The sequence below is a fragment of the Takifugu rubripes genome, chromosome 22, assembly GCF_901000725.2.
Source record: "Takifugu rubripes chromosome 22, fTakRub1.2, whole genome shotgun sequence".
NCBI lineage: Eukaryota > Metazoa > Chordata > Actinopteri > Tetraodontiformes > Tetraodontidae > Takifugu > Takifugu rubripes.
The window spans coordinates 5,756,857-5,774,469 of NC_042306.1; the positions used below are offsets into that span (position 1 = coordinate 5,756,857).

The window sequence follows — 17,613 nt, forward strand, 5'->3', positions numbered from 1 at the left end:
TCCATTCAGATTTACTTATATTATCTTTGAACATGGGAATAACAACATTTGATCAAGGTGGAAAATAATACCTTGTTTTAGAGTTAAATGGCCATTCTTGTTTACAGAAATCTTGGTGTTGTCTACAGGTCCTGGGGGCTCTTTCAAAATAAAAAGACAAATTGTGGAGTAATTACAGTGCTAATAGGCGCCATTATTCAAATTACCACTGATAAATGTTTCAAAGTGCAATTAAAGAATATTAAAATGCCAAATGTTTTGGTCTCACTTTTCAAAAAAATAATATACAGTGATTGTTGCGGACCAAAAGCAAAAATCAAAAGGAGCAAAAGTCAGAGAAAAAACAACTGCAGCAGCGCCAAATGCAAGCTGCTATAAATAGATATGACAATAGTCAGCAAGGAAGGGAAAAGGAAGGAGTGCAAGAAGCTCAAATATGTTTTGACACTTTTTTCTGGAGCAGGTGGAAACCCCCAATCCAGGGACCAGACCAAATTATCGGAAGATAAATTAAAAGATCAAAAAAGGAGCAATACATTTCAATACATGCAAACCCCTTTTGGTAGGAGTTAATTCAAGCATTGCTTTGCTGTGTTCTCTGATGTGAATGTTAGGATCAGGTGACAGAAGAAATGTTTCAATGATTTCTTGAGGTGGAAAACGAGCATATCCAATTACCATTGTCTTTCCCTTTGACAAATCCCTCCCACTCACGAAACCACTGCATGCTGATGCAGTATATGACTGCTGGAGACTCGTCCTCCTGGAAGGCCTTGTTCAGCTACACAGAAATGAGAGGCCAGAGGGAGAGGAAATGGGGGAGGAGTAACCCGTAGAAAGAAGAGGGAAAGGTGAAGAGAGGGTGAAAGAATTGACAGGAAAGAAAAAGTTAGCATTTTGATTTAATAGGGACAGTCTTAACACAACACTGAATGGATTTCATAATTCTCCCTGGTACTATTTATTGTATTTATTTTTATTTCACTTCTGGATCGCTGTTGCTGTGGACGGCAGGTCTCAGGTCCCAGGCAGTTATTTTTGAGATAAAGATTTAAAAATTCTTGGAGCTCCTTGGTCCACTTTTATCTTCACACACACACACACACACACACACACACACACGCACACACACACACACACACACACACACTCTTTTTGAGGGCTCTCACTGATAATAGGCCCCGTTCACAGTACAGGCAAACCCGATTAGTTGCTTAAATCTGATCTTGATGCGTGAGTGTCCGCAGTGATAGAACCAGTTTGTGTTGCATCTGCACTTCAGTGTCCAATCTGGATTGGTTGTCATGGTAACAATGTCGGTTTCGGTACATGCAGTAGTGACGTGGTATATCAACATGGAAGCATGTGCAGCGAGACAGCGGATGAACAAAAGCTAACTTTCCACTTTCTACTCGCGGTTTCTTGTCCATGCTGCAGCATGCTAATAGGCAAATGTGCCTTTTTCCAAACGTGCTGTTTTTTTCATCTCTGTCTTGATGACATCAGCAAGTTTCATACTGCAGTGATGCAACAGGCTCGACAAATCCAGATGACATAGGAAAACGCATCCCCACTGTTACATGTGTATGAATAAACACGTGCATACACACCTCTTCTTAACAGCTGAGCAACTATACAAACTACAGTAGTGTTTGTTGCAATGCTTTACTAATAAGACTTTCAACGGGGTCACACCTCTCAACAACTACTGTCTTGAAGCCTATAAGCAAATGAAATACAATGCCTATACACCAATAGACACTTATATCCAAAAGCCTCTATTGGTATATAACACTACAAAAGTAATATTTATAGCTAAGATTTATAATACTCTTGCTAAAGATCCATATTCCTTGCTGTTAGTGAGCATATGATTAGAAGGCTTACCCTGACAAACATGTCAAGCTCTGATTTACGCCGTTTCTCAAATTTTTCTATCTCCATCTGACATGTGTGGCAAACATACAGGTGGTTGACAGCTGGCCCGCCTCCGTACCTGCAGGGAGTGGTCCATATGTCACAAACATCAACCTAACAACAGAAGTTGTACTGCAAACTGAGACAACAGTCTTTGTTGGCATTGTTATTGTACTTACTTGCTGTAAAGATGATCCCACACATTTTGTGGCAGCATTACTATTAAGTCATCAATGAATGATGCTTTGTTTGGTGGTACACCTGATGGAAAAAGCAAAACATCTAACTTAGACATTTGAAAAAATGTGTAGATGCCACATAGGTTTACAATAGGAAACACTCTGGCTATTGAAATATCTTTTACTGACTACTACACATTGTAATAACACTTTGCTCCTTTGTCAAAAAACCAGAGCAAGCTCGAAGGAGGCAAATGCAAAGGTCCGGAGGAGAATGGTGCAGAAAGAGATAAGGGCAGTGGCGGGAGGAGGAAAGCCAAGCCAGGGCAGTAGCCATAAAACAGCAGGGTAGCCAAACCTGGTAGGACATTGTCCAGGGAAGATCCCTCAATATGAAGGGACACAACTGGCTAATGGGCTGGAGGGGAGGAAGCAAAGGGGCTCGAAGGCCCAAGACAAATGCCCCAGCTTCATCAGCATTCTCGTTGTTTAGGGATCCTTGGTACAGATAAGGACTTGGAGATGAGAGTTGACCCTGTAAGGCATGGTTATGGAGATTGCCATAACCACCTTCTGATCCAATATCACATTCTAGTCCCAGCCATCAAAGCAGGTGGCCATCAGAGGGACCCTAAAAATCCCCCATCCGTGAGCGGCAATGTAAGCCGGGAAATTTCCTGTGGAGGTCTGTTGCAGGGGATTTCCTGGAAAGCGCTGTCAATGATTGGGGTTAGAGGGACAACCCACAAGAATCTGGTGAATAAAATCTCAAATCACGTAGAGACAGCAGCCAGATCCAGCTGTGGCTAAAATGGAGCGAGCAGTGCTGGGCCAGGCTGGCAGAGGCTCCAAGTAAGCCAAGTCTGAATAAACAGCTCGGATCTCTGATAAAAAACACATAAGGGATCGGCTTCCATGCCAACTACTGCACATAGAATGCTACATGCAGTGGTTGCAATATTGCATATATAGATACAAAAAGTGACCATATCTTTATTCTCTATTTTGCGGGGATGGGGGGGGGGTCCACCCAGGGAGAATGAGAAGTATTATCTGCAGCAAATGTATTATATAAAGTTTTTACTCCAGCATACTCCTTCTTAAAAGCAAAAATCAGTGGCAAGAGACAGTAGATCCTAAAAGGGTTGCTGTTCATGGACCTCTGAGCCATTTGATTATGATAATTGCACAGACACATACCTCCATGTGAACACAGGAAGTCCGTATTTGAAATAGGCCCTGGCTCTGCAAAGGTCTTGAATTTGTTCAGCCACTGGCGGGAAATGTAGAACTGCAAGAGGCTGGGCTCCATCATGTTGTATAAAACTGATACCCTCCTGCGTTCTTTCAGTGCCTCTTCGTTACTCTTTCTGCAACAAGTAAACTTCTGATTAAACAGAAATTAATAGTAGCTTGTGTGTTGTGAATATGGAAACATGGTGGTTCATCTGAATATCTGAAAGAATTGTACATGTTGTCACATGCCCATTTTCTGATGATTCACACATTTCATTACATTTTTAGCATAAATACAACAAATTAGCATACTTATAGAAGAGCACATATGCCTCGGCATTCTGGACACAGGACTCAGAGACCTCAGTCACTCTATGGTCATCAAACTCGTACCACAGGTTGTTCTCATCATTCCTGCAGTAGGCTATGTAGTGGCCACCTGGGATTAAAGAGAAAAATGATTCAGAAGAGCATAAACCTAATAAGTACTCTAGATAGCAAATATATCCAGTGAATAATGAATGAGGGACACTGGTGGGTGCCAACAGAAGAGAGATCTGCCGACTCACTGCTGGCAGTGCCATGGTGACAGATGACTGAGAGAAGGTCATAGTTGGTGGTCTGGGAAAAGCTGTCTTTAGCCAGAAATGGCTGCAAGTCCAGTCCCTCGAGCGGGAAGGAGACATGGGTGCTTATCTTAGTGGAGAACATTAATTCATGTCTGAATCGCTTCAAGTGGATACAGAGGATCTGCAGCACAGAAACACACATACACATTCCAATTTTGAAAACCACTGGATAATGATAAAAATATTTTTTAATGACATGAAGCGCTCATATTTGTACCTCTGGCAAGTTCTGCATCTTACAAAATTTGACCCCATTTCGTAATCTAAGAGTGAAAGAGATGAGGATAAAATGACTCCAGTTTTCCTTGTATCCATGTGAAATTACTACTTAGGATTCATTAAGTTTTACTCACTTCTTGCATTTTTCACAGCTGTACATATTGTCTCCTAAAACAAAGAAGTTATTTAGACCTCACGTTTATTGTTTGTGCTGGTAGAGCAGATTTACAGCCCCTGGTTTACCTTTGAGTTCATCTCTGGCAAAGAAAGCTGCAAGACAGTCCTGTAGTGTAACTACAGGCCCCCAGAACCAGCTGAGAATAGAAAAAGAGTTCTGAAATTAAGTAAAAAACGTAAAGCTTCTCGTGGTAATGCAAGCAATAAATCCATATTATAAAAATACCTCTTTATGTATTCCATAACAAATGCAATCCAGCCCTGTGGGGCATAAGCCTCCCCACATGAGCCAGCTTTAACCAGAGAAGTCTGGTGTGTGGATGAATGAAGCTTGGCCAAGTCTTCCTTCCCTGGGATGGGCAATGAGATATCCTGGAAGTTCTCCAAGGTCACAGACACCTGGCGGCAAGAAATACAGGCTGTCAAGCTTCATCTTTGGTCAAAAGGCAGTGCAACTTTACATGCCTCTATAATAAGAGCTCCTCTTCATTAGATCTTATTGTTTTAGTCTGTTAACAATAAATGTGTTTGCATGCACATCTAAATTGGACTCCACTTCTCATTCAATTGGCATGAATAAATTATGCAATTGGACTCTGTCTACAAAGCAGTTTACAGCACTAAGCAAGCTATCTGGGAGTGTTAGTCTGGCATTCAGTTCTCTGGACCAATTTTAATTGAGCTAAATGCCTCATTATGCTTCTGCTTACCCTGTCAGCAGCATCAGGTTCAGGTTTCCTACATAGATGGGTTTCATTGTTCATGTTTTTGCGGACTGTTGTCCTGTTTATACCACAGGTTCTCTATGCAACTTTCTGCTTAAATGGTGGGCAATTGCAATGGTGGCGCGTGGCAATTTTAGCAGCCTCTCATGTGCTTCTCTGTGCAACTTTCTGAGTTTAAATCAAAACGACGAAGCAGGGCAACATTCTTTACTTCTATTTACAGTCAATCACTTTCAATTCAATTAGAAAGTGATGCAAAAAGACGTAAAACAAGACATCGCTTGATCCAATAACAAACCGAAAACACAGTACGAGCGAGTTGATATTCCATTTGATGTTTAGCTAAAATGGGTCTACAAAGGCTATGGACCAGCTTCTGTGTTTACACTAAATTAAAAGTGAATGAATTTAGATCACCCTGGCCAAAATGTGAAAAGTTCAGAAACAATACAAAGTAAAATCAGAAAAGCGACACCCAGAAATGACGTAGTTTGGTGAACCAATTAGGGCTCCGCTGGCCTGCGGTCCCTCTGCAAAGTCAGAACTTTGGGTAGATGCATGTTGCATCCCTGCGGCAGTCATAGATGATGCAATGCAGATGCATAAGGATAATGAGACATTAAGGCACCCACGTGCATATTATGCAATCAAACTAACACAGGAATACGGTTTTCTTGCATGCATGTAAATGCACTGAATGAGTTGGAGCAGTCAGCTAATCAACATGGTGGATATTCATATTGTTTTTGATTTTTGGGACTTTTAGATTATTTTTGACATGAAGCCATCAGTGCTCCCTATTCCTGTTAATGTCATCCATTCAGTGACGTGTACACACTAACCCGATCACAGGTGAGGCACTGAACAGAGCTGACAATTGTTCCATCAAACACATCAGAGACAACGCTGCGATATTTCTTCTGATGCTTGTTCTTTGGTTGGGAAAATGTGGTCACTGCTGTGAATAAGAAAGAAATATAGCAAAACTGTGCAGGACAACTCAGATGTTACAGCCTCTGATTAAACAAAAATACCTTTCTTGTGTGCAGGGTTTAGGCTATGCCATCCTGAGGCAGTTTTTGGTGGGCTGCTTGACAGTTTAGGAATGTGTCCCTCCATCAGGACTGGACTCTGTGGTTTTGTGATGTTGGACATCTGGATGTCTGGGAAGGGATCATGTAGATTGATCCAAACAGGAAAAGTTTAATCCCATTTAAATGTGAACTTTTTGTCAATGTAAAACTCAAAAAAGAAGCCATTGCAGAAACACACATTTAAACTTAATTTTTCTGTAATTGAAGAAACCCAACTACCGCTTTCACACTGAAATTAGCACATTAATGTGGGATTTTGTAATGCATCTCAACCACCTTTGATTGGCATTTAAACATTGTCACATTGACAGCATTTACGGGTGTGATGGCTTGCTGAGAGGGGCGTGACATTTTTTTCCTCCCTCTCCTCATCGCGTCAACACTTTCATCATTGCAGCATTTTGTGTGTTAGAACCCTGTGAGGTAAACAATGGACACCGTGGCAACAGCATTGTTTTGCACTTTGCAATTTTGTCCCAGATGGAATTTGTGGCTAATCTAGAAATAATGTAAGGGCCAACCTTTTACTATGTTGACAAGGGTATTGCTCCAGTGATTAGTCTACTATGTGATAAAGAATTTTTGTAAATACCTTTTTTAAAAATACATTTTATTTTCAATTAATATGTCTGTGTCTCTTAAATTCCTCCCAGGACTTCAGCTTCATGTTCATCCTAACAGCTCTAAGTCTCTGAAAGTATAAATAACTGAGACTATATCATCATTATTAGGCAACAAATAGGCAAAAATGTACAGTGGCATTGTCAGTGGGGCTTGATATCAGTGGACGACGCAGAAGCTAGCAAGCTGGAGACACCCAGGGGGCTTCCAAATGCGGAGTGGCCGTATATTAATTTGCAAAGTTCATAAAAAGGCCACTCACTGCGGATGCCAGTATAACGATAAATAACACTGCCCGTAATTTGCTACTGAATTGCATTTTCTCCAGGGAAGCTGAGCAGCTTACAGAGCTCATGATCTAGTCACGCCGCTGTAGTGGTCAGTTAAAAACATGTATCACCACACAAGCTCTAGGTATAAAGATTTTCCCAAAATGGTGGGTTTTTCTGAGCATTATGTACTTTAAATATCATGAAGTTACACATTTGATTTAGATGGCTGAATGGTTGAAAAAGAGTGAAAAAATTCTCTGCCCTTCACAGATCAGTCTCTTTTGATAGAATGTCCAGTGACAAAATCAGAACATGTCAGGTTGGTAGGCCAATGACATTGGGTCATTTAGCAGGACCACGTGGGACAGCTTTCATATTGCCAGCGAAGTGAGATGAGCCTCTCATTTCTGAACCTAAATGCTGTGACTATCCTTTCACAGTGCCAAAAACACCCTTCATGCAGTGTGAAAGGGCTGACCTCTCCATAATTACCTGATGCTCTGCCCTGGAACTTCATGGCTCCCTGGCAGCTGATGATGGGTGTGGTCTCAGTTGTGGTATCAACATCTTTGTCCATGTCCACTCCAGTGCCTCCACCCATAACACTTTGGATACTGGAGCGGTATAAATCATTGATCATGTTTTTCTCCTTTTGCCATTCCTGGGTGGCATGGATCTCATCTTGCTCAGGAATAAGCATCTCTGCCTCATTAGTGTCGTCTCTCAGCATGTTTCCAACACGGACCTCACTATCAGCCCGCTCGCTACTGTCACAGGACTCGCATGACTGGAAATCATCTGACTGACTGTGATTGTCTTCCTCTGGGTTGCCGTCTATCATGGCTGTATTGGAATGCCCATAAGGCTCTGTCATTGGTTCTTTCAGCTCCTCATGAAGTTGATCCATCAAACAACGCAGAAACTCCTGTGAGTCCTTGCAGCAGAAGGATAATTTTGATATATAAATTAGTAAAAGCAGCAAGTTTATTCAGTTTATGAGAATGTATGAAACATATTTCCCACAATTAAAAAGATGTCTCATTTCATTCACAAGAATGAAACATGTTTTCTTGAACAATGAGGGTGTGCTCAACTTTTAATCAGCTGCGGTCCAGCTTTGTCTTCCTCACTTACAAATCATACACAAATCATGTTCTATTTTGCTGCATGTCCCCCTGCTGGTTAAATTTATTATTAGAATTGACAAATATTTCACAGTATATCAGCAGAGTATTACAGTTTTTTCCAATTGCAACACACTAAAATGACAGGCATAGCACAATTACTTAAAGCGACACACAGAAAGCAAAACCTCTTCTCAAGTACCCAAATCTCTAAATTCATTTTCTGCATTATACAGATTTTTCATTTTAAAATATCAATGTTACTGTTTTAGCAACTGTAAAAAATAATAATAATATTAATTTAATGATTTGCCAGAGGAAAAAATCAGATTAATTTAACCTAGAATTAAAAGCCTCAACCATGCCTTTGAAAGCACATGTGACTATGTGTAACCTATTTTATATTAAATGTGTTATATGGCAGTAAACATTAGTATCTGCAATGGCTTACTTGTTGAGAGTAGCCACGAAACATTGGGTTTATTGCCTTGATCCCCTGGAATAAGTTGGTTGGGACCACATAGGACGATCTGCAGTGTGAAAAAAGGACACAAAATGTGTGACGTCTAATGTTGAAATCAAGCCTGGCTACAACAGAAATGTGTCTCTGGTGAGGATTTAAAATAAACTTGCGGTGAAACACAAAACAAAAGCAAATAATCCAAGTGTGCACTACAAGTCTTTTCAAACCCAATTAGCCACAAAATCAAAAAGATCCAAGAAAACAACAACGGCCCACCTGTTCTTGTGCCACAGGTCTGACACGAGTTTCTGGTAGCTTTTGCACAGTGCAGGCTTCTTGTCTGTTCTCACCATTCCACCACATTCAAGAAAGAACTGTGTCAAGGGTGGGCTACAGTTGCAGAGGGAGAAATAGCATGTGACAAAAAGGGGCCATATTCAGGACATAACCAATGAAACACATTTATTCACAGGCTGAATATTGAATATTAAAAGTTACATTGTGGCATGCACAATTTGGGTACTCCTGAAATTCCTATTAAATTGATGGTTAAGTAAAAACTTGCTGTGTTGTGTATTAATTGCCAATTGTTTCTTGAATTTTCTTCGAGGGTTTTCTTTTTCATTAGGTTCCACTGCAGACACTCTTTAATTTCTGTCCCAACTTCCCTCAGCTTTAGACTCCACAACAAATATTCTGTTGTGATATAGAAGTCTGAATAAACAATTTATCAAAATGGGAAAATATGTGGGTCAGAATTTGCAATCTAAATCATGTCCCAAAAATAGAAGGAAGTTTCACATACTGCCAGAATAAGGGAACTTTAGTGCTTTGATGTCTGTTTTTGTGAGTGTTGATCATTTGAGTATCCGTCAGGTCATTATTCAGCTCAGAGTTTTCTGCTATCAAGGGAAGAAATAAATTTCTGCGTAGTTTCCCTCAGTTTTATAAAGTTAGAGGATGTTGGGTGTCAACTGAATAAGTTACCTACACTTTTCTTTATTTTCTATTTATTTAAACGAAAAATGCCATGAAACCTTGAGCTGTGTGAGGATTTTATTATTCACAGAAATTATGAATAATTATATTGTGATAAAAATGAATGCAAATTCCAGTCTCAATATTTTTAAGGTTAAAAATCAGCTGGGACTGGATTTTTTCTGGCTGTATTGATAAAAGCACTCACTGTATCTTTGATTGTTCATACAGATGGATGCAAAAGTTTGGCAACACAAGTTTGGCGACACTGTCAATGACAACACTTAAGCAATCGGATCTCCTTTGTTTGAAGGATTTTCATGCATTTTTTCCACAAATGACTCCTGGACTGCAATTGACGTTTCAGTCAGAAAATGAATGGGATTTTAAGTGGACGTAGAGATGTGTTTTGGATCAAAATCCATTTGTATTAGCTATTCCTAAATTACGGCAGCTTTTTTTTACAGACATGTTATATTTACTTCCAGAATTTGTTGATATTTTATTAAAGCAGATGCGTGGTCACTGTAATGTAGTAAAGTAGCTCTGCGTATCAAAAGAAAAGTGCAAAGGTCAAAGAATGAGAAGTCAGTTCAACAGAGGTCTTACCAGTTGGACAGGGCCTGGAGGGCAGCATTCATGTAGCATGTGTTGCCAATGTTTTTCAGCCCTGTCAGACCTGAGGGAGGTGGTAAATGCCAGGGAAATTAAGACACACCACTCTAATGATTGGAAAATAGAAAGTCTACACATTTAAAACATTCTGCTTTAAACCTAATAATTAAAAGAAAATGATTAATTAAGCGACTAGCACAAAGTGTAGCAGGTATAGTCCACTAAATTACAGGAAAAGACAGAGAACAATTATCTTCGCTAACAATAGAAATGTCATCCTGTCTTTTTGTATCATTCAGACCTTTGGCACGCAGGTCATCCTCTTCCTCTGTCTCCATGTCCACGTCTTCACATGCTCCACTGGTAGAAACCTTTAGAGAGGTTGGGCTCCTAGCCATCCTGTTATCATCCTGGAGCAGTCCCAGTTAAAAAAAAATACACAGATTGTGTCCAATATTGTTCAAGTTTAGTATAACCATGAATCCAGACACCAAATAAATTTGTCATTAGATATATTCATCAATTTGAGGTTGAAGGTCATCACATGCTGTTAATCAAAATAAAAGAATATCGATGAGAGTGGTTGGTGGTGAGAAAGCCTTTTTTTTCTGGGCCTAAACACTGTCAGGACTGACCTACAATTATGAAATTGTATTTATTTTTTGGAATTAAATTGTATTTATTTTATTCCCAACAGTCTATTCTCTTCATTTCTTAGCTTTTCTATTGGCTGCTCTGCTTCCAGTATGCTTATGTGGAAGTTAGATTTTTTTGTCCCATCAGATTTCAGCCTGTATGTGTTGCTAAGTCAACCTAATAAGCCCAAGTGCTTTTTGGGTTGTGTTTGAGGGTATATAATGTTCCTGTCCATTAGCGTGTTTCCGACATATCGGATAAAATTCCCAGCTACAACCTTCTCCAGGTTGACGCAGAGCCACAGAACCCTATTTGTTGTGTCTGTATTGTAGAGGTTTGAGTTTTTCTTAACTGTAGTTCCTGCTATAGTAAAAATGTGATCCACTTTCAATACACGAAAGGCCTCTTTCAGTAATGACACATCTTTTTACATTGCATGTTTATATAGTATTGATGATTTCTATAATTATGATGTGTTAGCAGTGATAAAAGATTAAGTTGGGTCAAGTCCCCACTGAAGGCACAGCTACCAAATTCATACCAGAACAGTGTGTACTAAAGACCAAATTTGATCTAGCTGGCTCCTACCTGACCAGGATCCTTTGGAGATGGGAGCACTTCACCACTGACATGAAGAGAATGGGGTCCAAGTTTACGCTCCAAGAAAACCTCCTTGCTGCAAGCGTAACACCACACACGAAGTGTTGTAAGGTTCACTGTAAGGTTGTGCCTCGTCTCCTACAGAAACAGAAAGGGGCTGTCAGTGTGGGTGAGTTAGGAAGTACATGTAAAGCTGTTTTTAAACTAAACACACAAAGTATGTTGTAGGCTGTGGAGCAGGGCAACAAGCACAAGCAAGTACAGAGCAGTTGGCAGAGTGGTGGGGACACTGGCACCAAGAGACAGGACATTTGCAGAACACAGTTACTTTTCTCCCCAAATCTCAGTATTTGACACATTAATCAACAACAAACCTGTAAAAACTGCTACTTTCCGGGTATGTGTTTTTAACAGCTTTGCCACATATTTAACTTTAAAACAAAATATTCATCCATGAAGCAAAATAAAAAGGCAGAGTGTTAAAAATCTCCCACTGACACTGCATCAGCTACACTTCTCTGGGCCAGCAGGCCCTTGTTTCCAGCCAGCTAAAGGGTGTGTCCAACACATGGGAGGCTTGGAAGCTCCACATCACTCATGCTTTACACCTTGTTCTTTGTGTTATCTCACAGCACAACATGGACTGCACTGTTACGAATGCTCCAAGTCTGAAGCATAACAAGCTTATCTGCAATGGCCTGGCCGTTTTGCTAACCTCTGAATTGTGCACGCAGGGTGGCTCTGTAGCTTAAAAACATCATCAATCCCATGTGTAGTCATGCTGATGAGAGACATTGAGCTGACTCCAAATCTATGTGGCGAAGCTCTCACTTCGGTAACACCATGCCTGTGATATGGGTATGGCTTGCACTTCCAGTATGGCTCCAGTATGCAGAAAAGCTGGAATCCCGAACCTTCAACCACAGATAGCGGCTGGACATCCAGGGCAATATACCGGTACTCAGCAAAAGTAAATGTCATTTTGACCACAGGTGGGTGGTCTCTGGACAGTTTCTCCGACTTAGTCAGCATCTGTGGCATTGTCTCTTGACAGTGTCACGAGTAAACTCCTTATATTCTGGGTAGGGATGGGTACTGACATTTGGTTATAAGCAGGAACTGAAATAAATCTATTAAGTAGGGTGTACCCATAAAAAAATATTTTAGTTCTGTTTTTCGGTTCCTAAATGCAGTCATTTTGCCCAACTGCTGCTTATGGATTTTGGATATCTGCTAGGACTTGTCTGTTATACGTCTACGTCACATGACGCTGCATGTTGTCAACACGGTAGACCTGCAGCAGACAGTGGAGCTAGTGGGAGCTAGAAGCAGGTACCAGCAACAGGAAATGGACCAAGGAAAGCGGTCAAAGGTTTGGCTTCATTTCAATCGAGAGAGTGGTGATTCCAGTGACTTTGAGAAATGAATGTTACCAAAGAGGTTACACTTCCAACCTAACAACAGTAAAGACTGCGCAGCAGTGAACTTAAGGAATGTGCGGTGTTTGATGTCCTGCAATGTCAGACAGCTGACCCTACAGAGTCCTGTCTTGAAAGAGGCCAATGAGCCAAATGACCAAAGACAACATATGGAGCGTCACCAGGCTGTGACAGTTTGTTGTGAGAGGACTTCATCCTTTCTCAGTGGTCCAGTCTTTGTCATTCAGGTAGTTTTAATAATGTAATGAATAAACCTGTCCAGAATTAAATCAAAACAAATCTGTTAAACAGAATGTACATGCTGCAGTGCAGATAATAGATATTTTATAATAAACTTAAATATTTTAAGATTTAGGTTGGAAATAGATTAAGTGTAAGGTTGTATAATAGAGTAAAAGGTTTAATGCTTGTAAACTTGTACAGTAAGTTACTATCATTTTGAATCTTTGTCTGCAGGGAGATGGCCTGGACTACGAATCCAAACTACACACCTCCCCCCAGAGGTACTTTACAGTAATTGGATTCTTGCATGGTACAAGGTGGAAATGACAGTGCAAAGTAGCCACAACAAGTGATGGTTGGACAAGCATTACACAAAACCACTATCTTACAGTACAGGTACATTATATCTTAGAGGGAGGGCTGAGACAGAAGGGTCCCCATACAAAAGCAGTCAACAAGCAGGACAAGTGGTGGCTGATTAGTGACACTACAAGAATATGACATAGTTAATAAAATCGCGGCTGTCACTGTTGACAGTGCAACAAACATGGATGTGGCAATAAAAAGGATAAAATTGATCAGAATCGCCTGTTTTGCACTGTTTTCTACTTTGTTTCAGTGTATTGATGAGTACTCATGCTTGATCTGATTAAAATTTTAATGCGTTTAAACCATTTTCAGTCGAAAATGACTATGAATATCTTTGGTAATGCATTTCAGGCTGTTTGTTTGACCTGGTAGTGACAGGCAGCAGAAGCAACCGATAAAGAGGGAAGATGCTAAACAGCACGTCGGCCCTTTCGAGGTACAAAAACCCCAAGATTGCACATTCAACTGACAAAATATAATGCACACTCAACAGGAAGGAGTTTTCTTTTCACTGAGGCACTTCCAACTTAAAATACCGCATTAATGCGGAGTGTAAGTTAGCTGGGGATTCTGCTAGCGCTTCAGCTAATGTGTTGTTGAGTCAGATCACCCAGGACACTACAGTTGCTGTACCCAAGCCATTTTAGCATCTAAAGTTAAAGCTTGCAGAAGCTCTCTCACCTGGGAATGCACGGTGCTGTGGTCAGCATGAGATTCTCCGCAGCCAACATACATGCAGCCATTCTAGGGAAAAACCAAATGAGTATATTTCTGCTATTATAAAGAGTTTAAAGGATCTTCAATGTATTTTCTCACTTTGAGCAAGCATTTTTCTTACCTCCAAGCATGCCCACAAATTTGGTCCTCCAACTTTACAATCTTGGCACTGTCCCTGGAAACACAAAAATCCACAATTTTGACCCCATTTGCAAACTAAAAATAATAGAGGTTCAATTGCCTTTAAATGCAAACAAAGGAATTTAAAATGAGTCACACTTTTAATAAATGTAAGGATCTTGGAGGAAATGTCAATGCTTTACTAACACTGTCAGATCAAATGCTGAAAAAACTAAGGACAGTGTTAAAGGGGAGGAGGGTGATTTAAGGGTTACATACGTGGGATTTCTGAATAAGTTCCTCCTTAGTGACCTCTCCTACACAATCCAAATGGGGACAATCACAGCTGGACACTGGTGCCATAGCTAAGTTTACAAATCTGAAAAAAGAGGTTTCAATGAGAACATTAAATTCAGATATCCTTCAACATTCAACAGTAATATGACTGCAACAGACCCTTCCTAATGCAACCTGAATAAGCACCACACAACTTGTCTGAGAGAAGAGAGAAACAGGCCTTTTGTCATTACGCCACAGCTGTCCTCAACTCCTGGGAAATCAGCAACATATATATAAACACACACGTGTGTGTGTGTGTGTGTGTGTGTGTGTGTGTGTGTGTGTGTGTGTAATCCTAATGTTATCCTTTTGTACTGATTACTGAAAAGTGTAACCAAGTAAAAAGAAGATTAAGACAGCTATTATGTACAACTGTAGGTTACACTGGTGCAAAACTTTAAAGTTAAATCAATCAATTCTTTGAGTCTCCAATATTAAGACACTATTACAACTGCTTATAACAGACATTGTAATAATTCATTGAACTGGTAGATTAAGCCCACCCACAGCTATTGGGCAAAGGTAATGTAATAAATGAACTGGGTGATCCACATAGAGGTGCTACAATTGGGGCGTTGCCACAAACCGGGCGATGGACAAGAACCGATGCTCCGGGAGACACGCCAAACTAGCACGTTGCTTTAATTAGACATGAAAATATATTGTATTTAAAGGGTAATACATTGTTATATTGGTTATTACAATAATAGCATTTTAATAAGTGGCCCATTAATAGCAGAAAATCACAATTGTCAAGCAAATGCAGCTAATAGTGCATGGCAGCTAATGAAATGCTAGGCAAATGTAGCCGTGCAGAATATTCCCTAAAACGTAAAACTGTCCTGCAAATTATCTAGCGGTGCTACTGGAAAAAGAGAGGCAACCGATTATGTTGTGGTAGCAATCTATAATAGTTACAGATAGTTAAGGCCTTGGCCTAGTCGACTGTTTAAATTGATCTGTCAAAACCGTGGCGAAGGAATGACAGCGTCACGTAGTGATTAGCAACCGTTCGCAGATAACGTTTGTCTATTTGGAAGATATTGGAATCGTTTTCCTTGTAGCCCAATTGCGTTTATGTAACCACATCGTAGATCTTCAGTGGATGAATTTTGGTATTATATAGTCATGTCGCTAGTAGCATATAAGCTAGCTGCGTTAGCCAGCTGACGTTCCCGTATTACATGATTATCACGGTTGCCAAAATGACTTCATCTAAATGACCAGCAGCGAAATAGCTTTGAAAAACATGTGTCGTTTCCTACCGGTACAAGGACAACAAACAACTCCCTTCAAGTAGTTTCAGTCGTAGCCACAAAAAATAGCATTAGTATGATGATGTAGACATATTTAAGACCATTCTGATGACAGTCCCTGGACCTCGGTGTGGTTGCTAACGTTACCGGCGGCTCCGCCTCTTTACTTTTCCGGTTCAAGAACTTTAAATTAGCCTTCCCAGTTAGTAACACTGCAAACATTAGTTTTTAATTTTGCATTGCCATTTAAGTTCATGAAATACAAGATTTGTGGTGTGTATATCCGCAAAAAGAAACAACTAAAAATGCAACCTATAACATCATACTTAACCATACATAGACAATACAATACCACCAGTGAAGTATTTTGTGCAATAGAGTCTATTGCAGCAATCAATATAATCAATATATTGAAGCAAAACAAATAGTCTATTGAATAGACCTTATAGCATTGGCCTGATCGTTGCGTTTTGAGGATCAAAAGTTAGAATCCCTCTGGTATCTGGTAGCTCAACAAAACTGAATCATTTTCCTTGAAAATTGGAACTTTTCGAGATAATTCGTACACACACACAGACACACGTTATCGTTTATGTAAAACATCTAAATATCTTCCAGAAAGGGCTCTATAATGCAGATACCCGGCTGGGGGCGCAAACGCTCCACCGAGAACCGGAAGCGTGCTCTTATTTTGACAGTCATACTGAGCGTGCGCAGCAGGTAGCTACTTAATTCAACTAGAGTGCTGAAAACCTCACGTGTAGTTTTTACTAGTTATTGATTTAAAAGTATCTGCGTGTAACTGCGACTCTGTTGTTAAAGTAATTGAATTAAAACTGTTAGTCTACTGCCATTAAACTTATCCTTATAAGATGTTATCCATTAGCTGTTTATCGACGTCAGAAACAAAGGGCCAATACTAAAATGTTGTAGTTGCGTTCATGTAAAACAGTTAAGAAGAAATATAACAATAGTGATATTGTTATTTATTGGATAAATGAACAGCATCGCTCATTCCTAGTGGAGAATGTGAACGCAAGACCTGTTGTCTAAATGCAGATTTAATCTACCAAATGTAAGAACGTTTACAAAATGCAACAATATGAATAGATGGCATATTTAAATATAAATTGTCTTTGTCCATCTACAGCATCACCCTTAAAGTTGGTATCTCATTGTAAATGTATACAAACTTTATGTTTTATCATAATTTATGAAGATTTAAAATTGTTAAGTATATTTAAGCTAACAAACTCTCAGGAAAGAATTGGGCTTCTTGTGGCTTTTCATGCTGAAACAAGTTTTTGCACACCTGGATGGTGTCTGGCAGGTGGATTAAACAGTTTAAAATATGTTGTAGTAAATGACCTTGAAGAAAAGCTCTGAAGCTGTAGGATGAGCTTCCAGTTTCCTCAAACATCATATGAAATATGAATGTTTTTACCTTTAGGCAATGTCACTTACCCCTGCATTTGTCATACCAATATCAACTTTACCGACAGACTGGTGATTTGCCAAGCATTGGATAGATTAGCACCATGGAGCATGAGGCCATCACATCTGTGAAGGATGCTGCCCTTCTCATTGTGCACCTTCCTCTGTCCTTTTATAGATCTCTGGCACAGGTTAGGGTGTTTGAGAGTGGTGTGCATTTTCCATAAAAGTG

General features: G+C 39.9%; 1 protein-coding gene and 1 long non-coding RNA gene across 3 annotated transcripts in view; one reads left to right on the top strand and one right to left on the bottom strand.

Moving 5' to 3' along the window:
• usp33 (ubiquitin specific peptidase 33) overlaps positions 1 to 16,115 on the bottom strand; it is a 17,487-nt gene extending 1,372 nt beyond the window's left edge. Inside the window, exons 1-23 of one of the 2 annotated variants that reach the window (XM_029831647.1) lie at positions 15,957 to 16,115; positions 14,632 to 14,731; positions 14,354 to 14,407; positions 14,197 to 14,259; positions 11,474 to 11,623; positions 10,551 to 10,659; positions 10,244 to 10,313; positions 8,933 to 9,046; positions 8,645 to 8,723; positions 7,562 to 8,003; positions 6,117 to 6,245; positions 5,925 to 6,037; positions 4,584 to 4,756; positions 4,424 to 4,494; positions 4,315 to 4,348; positions 4,179 to 4,224; positions 3,902 to 4,082; positions 3,645 to 3,771; positions 3,297 to 3,466; positions 2,097 to 2,178; positions 1,888 to 1,996; positions 679 to 781; positions 72 to 140 (exon numbers count right to left, since the gene is read on the bottom strand). In XM_029831647.1, coding sequence (XP_029687507.1) covers positions 72 to 140; positions 679 to 781; positions 1,888 to 1,996; positions 2,097 to 2,178; positions 3,297 to 3,466; positions 3,645 to 3,771; positions 3,902 to 4,082; positions 4,179 to 4,224; positions 4,315 to 4,348; positions 4,424 to 4,494; positions 4,584 to 4,756; positions 5,925 to 6,037; positions 6,117 to 6,245; positions 7,562 to 8,003; positions 8,645 to 8,723; positions 8,933 to 9,046; positions 10,244 to 10,313; positions 10,551 to 10,659; positions 11,474 to 11,623; positions 14,197 to 14,259; positions 14,354 to 14,407; positions 14,632 to 14,715 — 2,572 coding nt within the window. In that variant the 5' untranslated portion in view covers positions 14,716 to 14,731; positions 15,957 to 16,115. Of the gene's footprint in view, positions 1 to 71; positions 141 to 678; positions 782 to 1,887; positions 1,997 to 2,096; positions 2,179 to 3,296; positions 3,467 to 3,644; positions 3,772 to 3,901; positions 4,083 to 4,178; positions 4,225 to 4,314; positions 4,349 to 4,423; positions 4,495 to 4,583; positions 4,757 to 5,924; positions 6,041 to 6,116; positions 6,246 to 7,561; positions 8,004 to 8,644; positions 8,724 to 8,932; positions 9,047 to 10,243; positions 10,314 to 10,550; positions 10,660 to 11,473; positions 11,624 to 14,196; positions 14,260 to 14,353; positions 14,408 to 14,631; positions 14,732 to 15,956 lie in introns of both variants that reach the window. The other variant, XM_011616269.2, reaches the window with a different exon arrangement.
• Positions 12,750 to 13,997, top strand: LOC105418104 (uncharacterized). The gene is made up of 3 exons (XR_965482.2): positions 12,750 to 12,857; positions 13,381 to 13,427; positions 13,867 to 13,997. It is a non-coding gene; the product is annotated as an uncharacterized lncRNA (long non-coding RNA).
• Positions 16,116 to 17,613: the final 1,498 nt, after the last annotated feature.